The sequence below is a fragment of the Phalacrocorax carbo genome, chromosome 11 (genome assembly GCF_963921805.1).
Source record: "Phalacrocorax carbo chromosome 11, bPhaCar2.1, whole genome shotgun sequence".
In the NCBI taxonomy this organism is placed as follows: Eukaryota; Metazoa; Chordata; class Aves; order Suliformes; family Phalacrocoracidae; genus Phalacrocorax; species Phalacrocorax carbo.
The window spans coordinates 19,746,406-19,759,012 of NC_087523.1; the positions used below are offsets into that span (position 1 = coordinate 19,746,406).

Genomic DNA, 12,607 nt, shown 5'->3' on the forward strand with positions numbered 1-12,607 from the left:
TTGGGGTTTTTTGGTTGCTTTTTATTTTTCTCCAGGAGTTGCATCAGATGTCTCTCCTCTTCACTGTCCCACTTCTACTGTAATAGGACTTGTAGCTGCTGCAACAGAATAATCAAATCAGTTGATAAAAATTTTCACGGGGAGGGGAAGCTTGCTAGCTCACTCAGTGTTTTACTTGAGGAATGCAAGCAGTATGAAACATACGCCTGTGCTGTATACATGCAGTCGGCATATCTAGAAGTAATAAGGGATGCAAACCTAGAATTAGCAACGTAAACTAGAGTTTTATTTTGCTAGTTTAAAAGCACCAGTACATGGATGTTATTAGGATGCACGTTGTCAATCTGACTTCCGAACATCTGCGCTGAACTATGAAGAGATCCTAACAGTAGAGAGAGAGGGGTCTTCCTGAACAAAGGTCCATTGGCCTGTTTATCTGGGTGACTAGGAAGGGAGCCTAGAATGTGTAGTTTGACTAGAAGTGTTTTACTTCTAGGCAGTTATAGATGGTTTAAAAAAATTATTTAAAACCTCAAGTCCCAGCCTGATTTGTAAAGGCTTTGTTAAAACAGATACTCCTATCTCTCTAATTTCAATCATCTTTCTGTTTTCAGGACTTTACAAAAAAATAACTTTATTCACTAAGACCATAATTAAAACTTCTTGTAAAAGGTCTTCAGGACTGAAGGGATAATAAAGTAATAAAACTACATTTTGCATTTTATGTCTCATCTTTCAGGAGCAGCGATTAAGGGAGATTTCTGTAGTATCAAATTCCACTTCCACATCAGCATCCCCAAGCACCTTATCAGGAAAAAGTGTGAATACCACTGTAGCTGTTGACCTCTTTGCAGTACCAGCACCCACAACAAACAGGTGAGAGATACTTCGCTTTCTGAAGCAGGCAGTTACTACATTAGCCCATAGCTCTGCAGTCAACTGCAAAGCACTGAGGCTAGTTACTTCTCAAGTACTTTTCAAGAGTAACCTTTTGCTGATGCTTTCCTGGTGTATTCACAAGAATTCTGGTATCGGTCAATAAGTGCTTAGTAGCTATTTTTGTTTTGTACCGCTGTTATTGATGGGCTACTGGTGACCAAGAGAAAGGGGGATTGGTGTGAATATTTGTATAACACAAAACCAAAATGTCTATCACATCTTCATGTTTCTCTTCTTATTCAGCATGCCCAACCTTTCTAGTGATCTTTTTGATCTTCAGCCTGCATTTGTTCCAACTGTGCAGAGTACTCCAGCTATATCAACATCAGCAAGCACTGCTTGGGGAGGTGAGCTGATAAGATGATTTGACTGTCTAAATGATGGGTGAATTCTTAGAATACAAGAATAAAATACAGTTTCATACTTAATTGAATCTACGTCTTAAACCTTAATTACTCTGGATTCAAACGTTTTTATCCTTGACATAATACAAGTAATCTGAAAGCTCTGGCAAACTGTTATAGAAAAGTTACTACTTTTTAACACGTAGCAGTAGTGTCAATGAGCCGTAGATGGAATGAAGGAGCTACTCAATAAAGGGGACAGGTAGAAGAAATGGAACTAAAAATCAAAGTTTAAAAATGTTGGGAAATACAAACTAAGCAGATGTAACTGAAAAGATGCTGGACTAGTATTTCCATTCCATTAAGTGATCTTAATATACTTCTCATTTAAAGGGTGTTGGCGACTTCAAAGTTCTTAAAGCTGCTGTTTGCAGTTTCCTGGGCCCAGCATTCTCTCTACCCTCACCCATGCCTCCAAAGAATAATCAGGATAGATGTAAAAGAAACGTATTAAATGCTGAAAGAAGGCAATGTTAGCACCATTTTACGTGTTGGTATTTTAATAGGTGGGATCGATACCCTTATGTGCTATTTAAAAGGTTCTTGAAGCCAAAAATGTAGTATCTAACTTTTTTGATAAATGTTCTGTCATTCTCCTCCTCCCACCCAATGGGAAAACTTTATTTAGGGAAAATAATTCTAAAGAGCTGTTATGATTTTTATCTGAAACTTAAGAACTTGTATCTTTAATGGGCAGATCACTAGGTGGAATATTTACAGTTTGACTTTGTCTAGAGATTCTCATTTTCAGTCATTTCAGTCTGTTTTTCTTTTCCATTGTTTGTACTCTGTATTCTTTCCTTCACTTCTGCATCTGCAAGGTCCTTTCTCGTCCTCAAATGGTTGTGTTGGTTCTCCACCTCATCTGGACATCTTTGACATGAAGCCAGTTGAAGAAGCTGTAAAATCTACTACCCCTTTCATCAATTCTACTTTTTCCTCCAAACAAACGGTGGAACTGTTTAGTGGTAAAAAACCCAAACAAAACACAATTTCTTTGCGACTGGAGATAATAATGCTAATAAACTGAGCCCTGTAATCTTTTTGTGGTTTGGACCAATCTTCACTTTTTATTAACAAGTGAAAATGATGCATTAATTCCAGATGTAGTAGATGATCTGTTCCCTTAAAGCTTTATTTTTCCAGTTGAAATAACTCATTGTTCTGTTCAGCTTGCCCAACCTAGACTTATTAAGACTTGCAGTGTTGCTGGAATTCTTGCTGATTTCTTTCAAACTGCAACCTGCTTTCTCTTTTGTAATGGGAAATGCAGGAATAACTTGAGATTTTCAAATTTGTTAAATAAAAAAAATATCCCTTTTTATTACTAAAAATTCTTAACTTCAGACTTAATTTTTGGGTCTCCTCTTCCTTTTCTCTTTTAAACTGATCTTATTTTCTTCTCTCTTTCATGAAGATGACTTTAGTGGTAATAAACCTACATATGCTTCTGTGTATCATCCTCTGACTGTTGATGGTAATTTGATTTTTTTTTTTCAATTTTCTGGATTCACTGTAACGAGTGTTATTACTCCATGGGGGTACTGATTACCCTAAACATCCTTTTTTCAGGTTTTCCTCTTCATTCAGCTCCTCCAAGTACCACCTCTTCAACAATAAATGTCGACTTTGATGCTGTTTTTGGAGGAAAATCTACAGCACCAGAATACAGGACTACAGGCGGTAAAAACTCTAGCTTCTGACACATTTACACCCTACAGGCAATAGCTGCTTAACAACTTAGCATAATTGCTACTGCACTTCAAAATTTCATAACAATATATTTGCAAGCTCATCATAGGGCTGATAACAGGTGATCAGTTCAGCTGTAGTTATTTACTTTAAAATTAGCTTTGACCAATGTCATATACTGTGTAATAATGGTTTCTTCTCTTTTGGGGGGAATGAACTTGGAACGTGGCCCACCAACTCTTAACGGGTAAGTTTATGTTAATCTATTTTCAGTGCTTTTTCTTTCTTCAGTGTTTTCTCTTGATAATGAGTTCCTGCTAACTTCATTAAGAGGCATTATAAAAATGCAAAACTAGTTGTGTGTATGTTGCTTGAAGAACAGCTGAGTAGGATCTCTCTCCCGGTGCTCTTTTGCTGTGTATTCAATGTCCTTATGAACATACAGCAAAGGAACTCTCCTGTACGTTCAGGATGCTGGCAGTATCATGAAATCACTGCTATGCTGAGTTATAAGAACACTTTAAAACTATCTAAACCTGAAGAAGGTTGTTTAAGGGGAGATTCATCTTACCTTCAGAAATACCATCAGTTACTGCTGAAGTAAAATTAAAGATTCTACTAGCTACAATATAGTATTCCATTAAAAAAGAGGTTAAACTATGGTTCTGTCTAAGCCTAAACACTTTCAGCATGTTGAACCTCAGCATATAAATGCTCAAACTACCTGGTGTTCTATAAAGAAAACGCCTCCCTGGCTTATGGATGTCTCTTAATAACTGTTGTGTAACTGTTTTGTTAACAGTTGCTTTTATGTTCTTTGCTTAGCTTTTAACTTTCTAGATGATGTATTGCAACCCACGGTAGCATCACAAAGTCAAAGAACCACTTCAGCCAATCAGCAGAGTGGAAAAATTTTGGCAAATGACCTCGATTCTTCACTTGCTAATCTAGTGGGAAGTAAGTGTGGAGCTTTGAAATATAACTTTCCCCTTTGTAACTGAAAACAAACCAAGCTTCTCCCCACCCCCCCAAAATTAAAAGTACTCAGCAATTTTGTCTTTCTTTTCCCCCCAGATCTCGGCTTTGGAGGAACTCCATCCAAAAAGTAAGTGCATATATGTACTTAAAATATTCATACATGACTACTTGGTAGTCTCTGGCACAGTTTACCAGCACTAATGTGGCAAGAGTCTCAACTCGTGAAAGTAATCTGCTACCAAGTACAGCATTGAAACAGTGAGTCTGTGGTCAGCCACCGTAACATGGTTGACCTTACCTTCTGAAGTAATTCACTGCAGTTTTGCAATTGCTGTTATTGTTAAGTATTTTTATGGAGCACCATAAAAGATATTGTGGTTACATTAAACTCCAACTAATGGTTACGCTGTACAGTGTGGTAATGATAGTTTACTTTTAACACAAAACAGAACGCCCAGATTTCATACTTACTGGAACAGAGAGATGTAAGTAGTTACTGACATCCTGAGTGTTTCATCCACTCATAGATTTCAGCTGTGTACAGATATTAAGGCATGTCTTGGTTTTCCATTATGATGTTGTTACTCTAGCTGTTGACTCTCCATGAAAAGTAATACCACAGTTTCACTTCTAGATCGGATATGCAGTGGACCCAGCCTACAGAGAAAAAACTTACTGGTGGAACAAACTGGCAAGCAAAAACAAGCACATCGACCACATGGAACCCTACTCCCTTACCTGCTATTCCACATATGGTAACTTCTGTGCTATTGAAGTCATCTGTTGTTCTAGCAAACGCTACTTCCCTGTTTGAATTAACTTAAAAAGAATAGCATAGGCTGTTTGCAACAAGACTTGGGGGCAGGGGGAATGCTCATAGGATTGCTCCTCAAACTAAATGAGGTAGAAACTTTAGTATGCTTTATTTTCCCTCGCTGTAAAATTTGACCATTAAAGACTGAAATAATCGGTCTTTCACTTGAGATATCTCTCACTTCATAAGTTCTTTTTGAGTTGAAACAAATGACCCCAAACCAGAAAATTTCTGATGTGCATGTTTGAGATGCCCCTGCATGTGCGCCCACACATCACACAAGCACCTTTAGGAATCCTAAGAATGTGTTTCAAGGGCAAAACTGCTGTTCCTTCCAGTTCTCGCTCCTCTTTCAGTTTTATCACATGAAAAACTGCTGCAACCCCTGCAAGGCACCTTAATTATCAGGTCAAGCAGTACTTTAGACTTTTGATAATGCTCAACAGCAACTTCATATTTTTAACACAGTACAAAATACTAAGTGGAAGTTTCATAGTTATTTAAAAGAATAATTTTGATTTCTTGGAGGGATGTTTGTAGACAACTGACTTTTCCTATGCTTTTAAAAGAGATGTTTCAAGTATCTTATATTCATATATATTGATACAAATACAAATCATGTGTGAAATACAGCTGCCTTGGAGGGAAGGAGGATGTTCATCTGTTATATGTACAACTAGGGTAATGGCCATATTTGCTATGAATTTTGGACTGCTGTCTGACTTCCATTTTCCAATGAGAATAGCTTTGCATGTAATGCCTATTTTCCTCATCTTCTGTGAGTATGCTCTTTCAAAATTGTCAAAGTTGAATAGAGTATTAAATGCAGTATTGGACTCAAACTCAGAAATTCAGATGAGAGGGTGTCTCAGTTGTATAGCGCTCCTTTGTGAGACTTCTGAGATCATAAAATCATTTTATCCCCTCTTGGTACTCTAGAATATGTTGTTAGCGTGCTGATGCATTCTTATTTTTGAAAGATAGAGGGCACCTTAGCACACAGTGATCACTGTGGATTTGGGTTGTGTCTTATTTCATGTGTTCATGTTTAATACTTTCTGGTCTAAGAATTTGAGTGCTTTATGCCAGGTACCTGCTCACTCATTTGCTTGGGATTCCAACAATTAATGATGCAAAGAACTAGCTTGGTTATGAGCATCTTTGAAGTCAGTACCCTAGTATTGGAAAGGTCTAACTGTCCTGGCTTGGTCTCTCTGGCTTTGAGTACTAACCCTCCAATTCATGTGTTGTCTGTATACTCCTTCATAGTTGAAGTATTTTAACTTGCACTCCATTTTTGATATCATGAGCACTACTTAACAACGCATGGTAATATGAAGTCACGCATTGCTGTCCCTATGAACAAAACCATATTGTGATGTGTTGCAGACATCAGTTAGTATGTGAGCAACATCTACCTGACTCAACATCTATTGCTGTTTGTTTTTTAAGCTGAATGGTCACTGCCTTCCTTGTGGGTTGTCTTTTTTTTGTTTCCCGATGCCATTCTCACACATAATGGGAGGAAGAAGGAATATTGCATGCCATGGCCTCTGAAAGCTTCTTACACAAATATTTGTGCGATACACTCAAATCTGGCTGGATTTAGTAAAATTTCCGTTTTTGCTCTAAGTCTTACTAGTGAACTTTCTAGGCAGGGAGCCTATCCAAGGTAACAGGCATAGTTACTGATGTCACTGTCCTTGCACTTTTTTCCCCCTCCCACTTTAATTGTTTTGATAAATGAGGTGAGCATAGTTTCAGACAGTTATGGTACTGGACTTGAATCCATCTCTTGGTTAGAATTTCTGGTTCGAATACCTCTTAAATAATTTTCTGTCCTTACTCCTTTTGCTGTGCCAGAATGGAGTACACTATCCTGGATATGTAAGTCAATTTCTTGTAAATACATTGGTTATTTTAAGTGTTGAAAAATGTATTTTTCACTTTTACGTAAATAACTAGTATGTGTTAGCTTATCTAAAATGCATTAAAATTTTCTTGATTGAAGGTACCTGCTCCTATCGCATACCCATTGACCACACCTCAAGTGCCTGTATATGGAATGGTAAGAAACGTGATTGCTTTGTATTCCTGAAAAACCTAATTGTCCCCTCCAGTGGGTTTCATGGCAGGCATTATTACGCACATACCATCTTGCAACTTAAATGCATTGTTTCAGAAGTGTGACCTCATAGCTTCACTCTTATAATAGAGTGATATTATAGTTTCTTCACACTGTGCATTGGAAGAGATTACTCTAAATTTTATACAAATTTTATTAAAAGCATTGACTTTACACTGTGTGTGTATGCTTTACATGCTTATTTTCCACTAAACTTAAAATGCAAAAAGATATATCTTCTGGAATTAGTTTGAATTTTATATACCTGTTTTGTGGGGTTTTTGTTTTTTCTAACAGGTACCTCCTCAGATTGGAGCTGCTCCCTTGATGGCACCCCAGTCAATGATGTATACGCAGCCTGGTCTAAGGCCAACAAATCCTTTTGCACCTGTTTCTGAAACTCAGGTGAACGGTTTTCTTTAATCTTGAGATCCCACTGAAGATTCAGTCTTGGTAAAAGCAACCGAATGTTTCATGAAGGGCTGCTAATGTATTTCTGCATTTGAGAGTGAGGGGTTCCTCAGTCAAGGGCAACAGCTTTTGCTGGCAAGGAAGCAAATTCAGATGGTGGGACCATGCAAACGTAGGAAGCAAGTAAGAAAGTAAAAATGGGAGACTTTGTGGCTAACTTCTTACTGTGTCAGTATTAAGGAAGTGGGAGTGATGAAGATATCTAGAATTTAGACTTACTGTGACATTAGCTGGGTACTTGATTCAGTCAGCCTGAGTAGAGCAGTGGTGAAAGCTTTCTGAAGGATCAGGTGGTGGTGCAAAAGGCATGGGAAGGAGATCATTCAAGTCAAAAAAAACTGTGCACTCCTGCCATCCAAATATGTTGGTCTTAAAGTTCTTTGGGGATTTTTTTGAAGTGCCAAAACCCATAGTCTTAACTTAAAAGTAACAAGGCAGTTGAATAGTTTAATAATTCTAAAACCCTGAGAAACCATGTGTTACGTAAGTAACAGCATTAATATATATTTCTACTTCACAGATACAGTTTATGTAGAGCCGCCAAAGCAGCAAGATGTGACAACAACCAAATACTGGTAAAAAAGAAAGGACAGAATTTCAGTCTTTCCATGATGTTTTTCTGAACAGGGCAACTGTTTCTTCCCTGTATAATACAATATTATTTTGAATTGCAATGCTTTAGAGATTCTTGTTTATAACAGTCACTGCAGTCATGTGAAGTCATGTTTGTTCACCGATTATTTTTTTTTTTAACTGCTTAGTGGAAAACTGTTTTACTGAGGTTACCTCGAAAGGTGCAAGCTGGATTATCATCTTGAAAGCTGAGGAGGGGTTACGTGATTGCTCCACATCCTTATTCATCAGTGGATTACTATAGGAAGTTAACAGAGGATGTTGAAGCTATTTATTTTCTCCATAAATTCTGTGGCTGTTGTAACCAAGACACAAAACAAATGAAGTTGAGCAATAAAATTTTTATGTGCTCTAATAAATACTCTGATAGAGCAATGCTTGCATTATCATAAGGCCAATTTTGTGTGAAATCAGACAGCTTTTTTACATTAGAATAGCTTATAGTAATTTGCAGACTTTATAATGTGAGTTCAAAATGCTGTGAATCGATGAGATACATACATATTACGTATATATATTATACTATATATATAGAATAAAAATAATAAATTGCTCCATTGGTATGTCAGTGTTACGTGGCTAGTTGAAAAAGCCAGGCTCCAATATGGGCTGAAAGTCTGTGATGGAGTAGGGGGAACAAGTGAACACACGGAACAGCATGTGCAGCCTCCAACAGGTGAAGGCAGCTGTGCTTCTGTCGACTATCTTCTCTGCAGATAGCGTCTTTCCTCGCTCGAGGAAGAGTAGCTTTGGGAGCAGCGAATGTAGGTATCCCCAGTAGCAGAAAACGGGAGCAATTTGAAAATCTTGTTGCTAACTGCAAAAGAGGCAGGAGGTCCAGGTTTTTTTACAAGTCCTTTAGGTCAAAAGAAGCAAACCTTGCAAAAGTGCTGACACTTTTGAACTGGCACCTACACTGAAATGATCTGGCTGTCAAGAATAGCTTGTGCTGCTTTTCAGAAATAAGAACCTAGTTGTAAACCGTATAAAAGTAGTTATTTTTAAATGTGTAAATATGTGCAAACTTCTAGAAAAATCTTTTCTTTGCTGCAGTAATTTTCTTCTGTAGTAATTTCAAAGTAAAAATGCTATGTTAAGAAATCAACTCTTTTTGAGAGGAAAAAATCTTTTAAATCAACTGATTTATGAAGTATGCTATTCATGATGGGTCAGATGTGTACAGACTTCTGGCACGTCTTTTGTATTTAAGTCTTTCTCCAAAACCGGAATAGGCAATGAAAATGCCTTGTCTTGTATTTTTAATGTCCGATAAAAAGTGATAGCATTTAAAAAAAAAAAGATGGTTAGTAACAAGTAAATAGAATTGAGCAACCTTTCTTCCACCAGTTTTGTGGCAGAATACAATTTAAAGCTCTCCTGTAAAATGACTTCTACTAATCATTAAGATAAAAGCTGTTCTTTCAAAAAATTATTAGTTTTCTATCATTACAATAAGTAGACCTCCAGAGTAGCATGTCTTTTGGGGAGTCTATAATTGCAGAAATATCTCTGACTCTCACTGTAAATGCAAATAGGCCGAGAATCTTGTCAAACTGTCCTGTAGGGAACTTCTGAAATACAGCCCTTTCCTCATAGTGGGAACAAGCCTTCTTTTTCTAAATGCTTAATTCTGTCCAAAGAGTGTAAAAGCAGTTTTTCTTAACCCTATGGAAATACTTTTGCCAAGTGAAACAACTCAAAAGAAGCAAAATTTAAAAACCACCCCCCCAGCCCTTGGAATCTGTAACCACTAACATCTTGGGAAATGTAACATTGCAGAAATTTAAAACTTAAAAGTTTCTGAATGTGTCTTGATATTAAAAGAATTTGGATGGGTGTATAGCAATTCAGTGTTCTAGTCTGAATTAAAAAGGGCTTCAAGCTTTAATCCACCTTCACTGGGTTGAACAATTGTACAATTTTAAGCCAATGAGTTTTTCAGTGCCTATAGTTGCCCTCCGCATGATGAGGGAATAGATGCCATTTAGAATGGGTCGTTGTGTTGAGGGGACTGTTGGTTTAAGGAATAGCGAATTCCATTGATCTATTCAGCATTGAAGTGTCTTGAGTTCAGATTAGACCAGTAGGCGTAGTAATAAATGTCTGGGCATTAACGACAGAGCGCTACAGTCAGGCAGTTCCTAGCACTGTAAGCTGTCAGGTCTTTCTTTCATACTGAGTTGTATAAGTAATAATCCGTTATTTTAATAAAATATGCAAATAAATGCCTGGCAAACAGTATATATTTGTTATAACTTTATTGCAGAGCATTCTGAATATCTGGAGTGTAGTTCTCTCAGAAATGGATTTAGTACTAGGTATAGTTTGCACTACATCTGATTTGCTCTGGATTTTTAATGGTTCTTTGGTACGCTTTCTTGTAGCAAAGCTGTCTGATACCAATTCATTTAGTATTAAAAAAGGAGAAACAGCCACAAAGTCAATCCTAAAAACTTTAAAAGCTACTGTCTTTTTAGTCTCGTTCAGAATGTTTGATGCATTAAAGCACGGCATTCAGATTTATCCTTATGAATAAAAGATGGATTACACACTTCTCTGCACAAAAGTGCACAGGCTAGCTTTTTGCCAACGTCTTCCTTGTGCACGTATGGGAATGCATAAAATGGCAGAGGACTGTGTTTTAAATAACATAGGTCAGACATTGGAAATAATAAACCAAGGGCTTGGTATGCTGTCAAGGCTTTTATGGCTCAGAGCTTGTTCTCCCAAAAAAACCACTTTGAAGACAAAGGTTGTTCTTGAGGGTAACTGTAATAGCCCACAAGAGCTGTTGTGGTGAGAGGCGTATATAAATGTGACTGTCCCTTCTGTTCCCTTCCGACTCATTGATCAGAATCCTGTTCCGAATACTTCAGAACGCAGATAATTAAGATGTCACTCCGTGTTTGTCGGAACAAGGAGGAAGACTCGAAGTATGCTGTGTGCTTTGCATTAATTGTACTTCAGTGGGTTGTTCAAGCCTGACTGTCGGGACTTCTTGCTGCTACGGGGAGGCTGTCTTTCATGGGATATGCCGTAAGATAACTTCTGGGGGGATTTGGGGAGGTTGGTTGCGTTAGGCCTGTTGGACTTGAAAGTGTACCTCTTTTTAAATAACTGGGGTTTTCTAATGTTCTCTAGATATAGTTTGACTTTGCCTCCGAGAAGTTATGGAATTGATTTTTTTTTTTATTTTGGACACATGTACTAGAGAAATGTGTTCTGTGAGCATAGTGGTGGAATACTTGTAGGTAAAAATAACAAATGGAGTTTTGTTTAAAAAAAAAAACCACACCCAAAAAAAAACCAACAACAACAAAAAAAAACCTGACAAGATTGAATACAGGGTGTACCCCCGTCTGGGTTTTTTGATGTGTGGCAGGGAGGGTGGGGTTACAATTAGAATAGTACGCACTGTGGATCGGTGCTGAATTTGTACATAAAAAGGAAAACTTTGTTTTGGGTAGTTTGTATTGTAAGGACAACATCTAAAGGCACTGTGTATCAGTCATTTATTTCCATTTAAAAGATTATATTTTTAAGCAATGGAAACTGTACATGTTATCATTTATATATTACTGATAGCTAGGAATATAGAAAACCTGTTGCTATTACGCCGGAGTTGTATTTGACTCGTCATTGATATATACATCGCTGCATCACTACTTTACACAGATTCTCATGATCATTTATTTAAAGAGATTGTAGTAACTGGTACAGTTACAACAGGAATTGTAACATCAAATCTTTCAGTATATTGCGAACGTGTATCCTTGTGATTAAGTTGAATCCTTTACCAAATGTTTGGCTGGAATTTCATCTTGGAGCAGTGACAAAATAGGTGCTGGAAGAGATTTCCCTCACCCCAACCCACCCTTTACGTTATTTATTTAATAGGTCTTGTTTTGTATGTTATGTTTTTCCCCATAACAGGTTTGTGCCTTTTATTGGATATTTATTTAAAAGGAGCTACTATAATTTAGGTTGTTCAGGCTTTTTTTCAGATGTATTCTTGTACAGCTGTTCCTTTACATGAGTTCCTTCATTTTATAAGAATACAGAATGTGTGGAAAATACACTAGCCACAAACTGGAAAAAAATTTTGAGGGTTTATGTTCTATGAATTAATAATTTTTTAAAAAGAAGCCTAAGCACAAGACTGCTGTGTTGATATTTTAATTGTGGAACTTCACAATTTGTTAATACACAAACTGTTTGTTTTTTAAAAACTGCTCATATCCAATTATTTGATGAAACAAGTTTTGGAAAAAAAATAAACTTTGGCACATGGAAGGTGTGTGTACATGATCATTCTTTAATGCGTTCTCAGGCTTAAGGCTTTCTATAATGCTAATAACAGCTGGATTAGGATGCTTGATCAGTTTGTTACTCATCTGCATTTACATTTAATGGGGGATTACGTGGGAATTTGTGTGGGATTAGGGGGAATCATGTAGATTTATGTGGGAATAATTATTCCAATTATCAGTGTGGTTTAGCTTGATCAGTGGGCAAGTCTTCACCATTCTCTGCCTGTGGTGTCACTACACT

General features: G+C 37.1%; 1 protein-coding gene across 6 annotated transcripts in view; it reads left to right on the forward strand.

Moving 5' to 3' along the window:
• LOC104040115 (phosphatidylinositol-binding clathrin assembly protein) overlaps positions 1-12,349 on the forward strand; it is a 33,464-nt gene extending 21,115 nt beyond the window's left edge. Inside the window, exons 11-22 of one of the 6 annotated variants that reach the window (XM_064463317.1) lie at positions 740-876; positions 1,183-1,286; positions 2,165-2,311; positions 2,761-2,820; positions 2,916-3,026; positions 3,876-3,992; positions 4,110-4,140; positions 4,648-4,768; positions 6,839-6,895; positions 7,250-7,357; positions 7,944-7,998; positions 10,911-12,349. In XM_064463317.1, the coding sequence (XP_064319387.1) occupies positions 740-876; positions 1,183-1,286; positions 2,165-2,311; positions 2,761-2,820; positions 2,916-3,026; positions 3,876-3,992; positions 4,110-4,140; positions 4,648-4,768; positions 6,839-6,895; positions 7,250-7,357; positions 7,944-7,958 (1,008 nt within the window). In that variant the 3' untranslated portion in view covers positions 7,959-7,998; positions 10,911-12,349. Of the gene's footprint in view, positions 1-739; positions 877-1,182; positions 1,287-2,164; positions 2,312-2,760; positions 2,821-2,915; positions 3,027-3,875; positions 3,993-4,109; positions 4,141-4,647; positions 4,769-6,838; positions 6,896-7,249; positions 7,358-7,943 lie in introns of all 6 variants that reach the window. The other 5 variants (XM_064463323.1, XM_064463319.1, XM_064463320.1 and 2 more) reach the window with 5 other exon arrangements.
• Positions 12,350-12,607: the final 258 nt, after the last annotated feature.